Consider the following 5397-nt stretch of genomic DNA (forward strand, 5'->3'; position numbering starts at 1 on the left):
CCTTCTTAATGAATCCTTGACTTCCTTATTTCTCAGACTGTAGATAAGTGGATTTAACATGGGAATCATTGCTGTATAAAACACAGACACTACTTTATTGATGTCCAGGGATGAGCCAGAGCTCGGACATACATAGATAAAGAAGAGTGTCCCATAAAGGATGGAGACAGCTGTCAGGTGAGAAGAGCAGGTGGAGAAGGCTTTGCACCTCCCATCAGCAGAGCGGATCTTCAGGATAGTGATGATGATGTAAATGTAGGAGACCAAGATGATCAAGCCACTGAGTACTCCTAGGGCTCCAGCCAAGATGAAAAGCAAAAATTTATTGGCCTGGGTATCTGCACATGCCAGAGAAAGAACCGGGAGGAGATCACAGAAAAAGTGATTGATGATTTTTGGACCACAATAAGGTAGGCGAAAGGCAAATGTCGTATGGGTCATGGCACTTATAAGACCCATGGTATACGGCCCTACCACCAGCTGCACACAAACCTGCTGGGACATAATAAGTGTATATAACAAGGGTTTACAAATAGCCATATATCGATCATATGCCATGGAAGCCAGGAGGAAACACTCAGTCACTACAAACTGACAAAAAAACCATAACTGGGCGGCACAACCAAAGAAAGAGATTACTTTTGTCTCTGCAAAGATGTCAGTCAACATTTTGGGACTTATGACAGAAGAGGAACACACATCCACAAAGGATAAGTGGCTAAGAAAAAAGTACATAGGGGTGTGGAGTCGGGAATCTATCCAAATGAGGGTGATCATCCCCAAGTTTCCCAGAAAAGTGACAAGATAAACCAAAAGAAATATCACAAAGAGTACAACCTGGTGCTGGAAATGATTCGTTAAGCCCATGAAAAAAAACTCAATCACCAAAGTTTGATTTCCATCATCCATTTCTCTGACTTAATCTGGAATAAGAAAGAGAATATATTTTTCTTTGCAATCATTTGGTAATTAAGGGCTTTTCATTTTTAAATCAGAATTTAACTTTTATTTTTCTACATTTCATAGATTAGATTGACAAATAACACTCATGTTCTCCCCTAGCGGTAGTCATACCTCCCAATTATCTGTGTGATACTAAGTCACTGAATCTCACTGGATCCCTCAGTTTCCTTCTTGATCAAAGCAGGATTTTGGAGAATTATAAAATTTTAGATGTAGAAGTGATCTCTGGAGATTATCTAAGGTAAATCCTCTAAATGTATGCGGTTACATTTCTAAAAATCCCTGCGTGGAACCAAGGTTATCTTAAAAACATTTCATAGAAAAAAGTATTGTGTGAATTTAATTAATTCAGACTAATACTCTCACTCTAGATAAAAGGTGTTAGGAATATAAATTCCTCATCAATTCGTTTAGATTCTAGAAAAAATGATCAGTTGTGTTGTCAAAAACATAATTCTGGTGTCTAAAAATGGAACAGAAAAGAAGTTGACTTTGGAAAATGATAAAAATTTTCAACAGTATCTCCCTGTGATGCTTTCTATTATATATATAGTAGAGATGGAAAACAGGTTAGTTGTTGCCTGGGATTAGGAATGGTGGGAAAGAGGGTAGTGGTGTGACTATAACAGGGTAGCACAAGGGAGATCTCTGTGGAGATGAAATTGTATCCTGAATGTGGTGGTGATAACACAACTCTACACACATAATAAAATTATATAGAGCTATACACAGACATCATATTGATGTCAATTTCCTATTTTTCATGTTGTACAGTCGTTGGGAAGATGTAACAATTGGGGGAACCTGGGTGAAGAGTACAAGGGACCCGGAAATTTGTATTTATTAAAAATAAAAAAATTGTGAGAAAGAATAGATAAGATGTAAGAAAAGAGAAACTGACAGTAGTACAAAAAAGGAAAATTGAGGAAGGGAGGCATACATTTTGGACCTTGAAATAACCATAACGATTCCAACAGCCTAATCACACAGAATATTAGCAGGGTGTTCAGCAGCAGAACTATTGACAGAAGCCTAACAATATTCTCTTCTAAGAAAGCTTAAAAGGACTTTGGTTACCAAAAAAATTAGTTAAATGAAAATGGGATGACCTCCTGTGGTCTCAGGCGATGGAGCTTAGAAAGAAACAGCTTCAATGGGTAAAGTGTAAGATTTGTCAGAAACTATACTTTAATAGTAAAATGTTTCAAGAATTCAAAATTTTCTAAACTAGAAACTCATTTCAGGTCCTTTATATTTTATTCATGATGGCTCCGGGAAGATGGAAGCAAAGCATTTTGAGTGTCAAAATAAATTTAGGTGTAAAAAATTATGAGGATGAAACTGGAGTATACCCATCCATGGTCTCAACCAACACAAACTATTGTGTGAAACCAATCATTTCTGAATGTCAACATGTATACTGTTTTATTTTTCCTAATCTCACCCAATCCAAAGAGTCTAATATAAAAAAAAAAATCATGATTCTAGGTATGCATGTGACTCTGGGTGTGAGCAGCAGAGAATTCAAGGCAACTGGTTGATATGTTTATTTCCTACTTATAATACCCAATTAGGTGAAAAATTAAGACCCAGAGAAGTCAAAGTTTTTTAACAATAACATTCAATGAGCCCATAAATCTTGCAGCACATTTCAGTATGTTTATGCCAAAGGCAAAATTCAACAAAAATATACATTCAAGTTAAGTCATTTAAACCAAATGACACAGACTGAGTATTCTATTTATACCAACATTTCATTCTTGGTAGGCTCAGAGATTATGTTTTCTTGGGCTTCTAAATTTACTTTTCATATCTAGCCTCTTGAAGACAATTTAGGAAATCGCTTAACCTTCCTGTCTGAAGAAACATGCCCTGGACTTTGCCTGCTTATGTCTAAGTGAATGACAAAATTAACATTTTATGATATGAAAATGAATTACCCTGCAAATGTAGACTTGTCATTCTTCTCAGTTTCTTCAGGTGCCTAGGAAGATAAACAATAGAATAATACCATCTTGAAACCTGGGCCTTCCAACAGCACTTTAAAAAAGTGTTCATTGACTCCATTGTGCACAACACATACCACAGTTTTTCTAAAGGACTGTTTGTGAATTGGAGCTAAGTCCCTCAAGGAGCCATAAGCTCAGGAGATCAGTCTTAGAGAGAAGATTTTAAAGTATTTAATGAGAAAATAATTTGGGGACTTTGAGTCAAGTGTAATTGCACAAAACAAAACTGTATCTTCCTTTGAGACCACCACACACACACACACACACACACACACACACACACTTTGAAATTCCAGTGTTGAGCCTTTAGCTGCTGCATAATGAGCAGTGTGTAGATTTGAGAGTTTAAAACACAGCCCTGCAGCCCAGCCAGGTGTGACTCAGCAGTTGAGCATCAACCCAGGAACCGAGTCACTGGTTCGATTCCCAGTCAGGGCACATGCCCTGGTTGTGAGCTTGATCCCCAGTGGGGATGTGCAGGAGGCAGCCAATCAATGATTCCCTCTCATCATTGATGTTTCCATCTCTCTCTCCCTCTCCCTTCCTCTCTGAAATCAATAAAAATATACTTTTAAAAAATAAAATAAAATAGAGCCTGCTTCAGAGAAAGTACAGTCAGAAGGTGACTCGGTACACAAAAGCACCAAAAACCTTCTGATTGGCTCATGAGCTACTGGGAAGGTCGGATCATTTGGAAATAGGGTCTGGGACAAGATGAGTCTCAAATGGAAGCTAAGATAAAGTTAAATAAAAATAAGGTGGACTAGAAAAATAAAGGTGTCTATGAAGCAATGGAGAGCTCTAAATTCGGACAGATTCTTTGAGAGACAAAATAATCCACATTGGCTGCATGCAAATTTCAAATATAAAAGGGGAAAAATAATTTGGGCTCAAATTTCATAAATATTTTAATATTATACAAAGAATTTTGATTTATTTCTGTAAACAAAAATGACTCAAAGTATTTCAGAAAGCAGATAACATCTATTCATAAGAATGTTGCTACAGGACATTAGTCTTACCACTGGAGATGTTTATTTTTCCAGGTGTTGTGAGAGCATTAACTCGTTTGAAATCTCATAAGAGCCCAATAAGTGGATTAATAAAAAAGAACCAGATTCTCCAACCTCTTGACACAGTCCCCTTTCTAATCTTGGGAAATGCAAAGCAGAATTCTATGATTATGCCCAGAGAGTTCCCTCCAAAACAAAGCATACACATCTAACACTCTTTTTATAATTAGCTGCACAACATTGCATGAAAGAATATTTTTTCTCCTAATAATGTAGATTCAGATTATTTCCTTTTATTTCCTCTACAAAATTGCTGGTATTCATATTTTCATGGCATAGATTGCCAAATGTAAGACAGATAAGTCAAAGATAATGTGCATTTTAATATAAGTCATCAAATTACAAATTGTGTTATGGAAATGTAGCTAGTCACACCTAGTTACACTAGATATGGATAAAATTGTGGTTTATATCCAAACTAGAGGCTTAACGCATGAAATTCTTGTGTGGGTATGATCCCTTGGTCTGGCCTGCGATCAGGGCCATCTTCCCCAGCTACTCATAGTCAGCCCCACCCCTGCCACCATCCACCCCCAGTTCCCCATTCGCCATTGGATGATTGGTGCTGACTGCCAGGGGAAGGGACTAAGATGTCAGCTGTTCCTGCCCACTCGCCGGCCCTGGCCCTGGCCCCACAGCTGTTGGCCATCAGGTGCTCGGAGCCTGCCAGCCAGGGAAAGGGACCAAGAGGTGGTCAGTGTGCTTCATAGTGACTGGTCCAGTGGTCATTCTGCTGTTAGGGTCAATTTGCATATTAGTCTTCTATTATATAGGATGGTAATCTTACTAAGCCTTGGATATAATCATTTTCATGTTTGCCAATCTAATAGATGGGGGAGGGAGCGAAGAGCATTGCCTTATCATTTTGATTTCATTTACTCAAGCAATTGTGAAGTATATATATAGCATTTTAACATATAATATAATTATATATATACTAGAGGCCTGGTGCATGAAATTCATGCACCCTCTCGCAGTCTGGGACACCTCGCTCCTTACTGCCCACCTGCTTGCTGCTCCTTAGTGCTGCCGCAGAGGCGGGAAAGGCTCCCACCACCACTGTTGCGCTCGCCAGCTGTGAGCCTGGATTCTGGCTGAGCAGTGCTCCCCTTGTGGAAGTGCACTGACCACCAGGGGGCAGCTCCTTCACTGAAAATCTGTCCCCTGGTGGTCAGAGTAGGTCATAGGGACCCGTTGTTCTGTAGATCTTTCTGCCATCAGGTTGATTTGCATAATAGGGTTTTATTATATAGGATTGTGGGAAACATAAAATTATTTTCGTTGCTACTTCATCACTGTAATATTGCTACTGTTATGGATCGTCATGTAAATGTCTGATATGCAGGATGTAT

The 5397-nt window shown here is 38.6% G+C and overlaps 1 protein-coding gene across 1 annotated transcript; it reads right to left on the bottom strand.

Moving 5' to 3' along the window:
• Positions 1 to 3: 3 nt before the first annotated feature.
• On the bottom strand, positions 4 to 909 carry LOC102770441 (olfactory receptor 1002-like; the record flags this gene model as incomplete). The annotated part of the gene is made up of 1 exon (XM_006756345.1): positions 4 to 909. A coding segment is annotated over exon 1 (906 nt), but the record flags the coding sequence as incomplete, so codon positions are not given.
• Positions 910 to 5397: the final 4488 nt, after the last annotated feature.

This window comes from Myotis davidii, unplaced genomic scaffold (genome assembly GCF_000327345.1).
Source record: "Myotis davidii unplaced genomic scaffold, ASM32734v1 scaffold874, whole genome shotgun sequence".
Classification (NCBI taxonomy): domain Eukaryota; kingdom Metazoa; phylum Chordata; class Mammalia; order Chiroptera; family Vespertilionidae; genus Myotis; species Myotis davidii.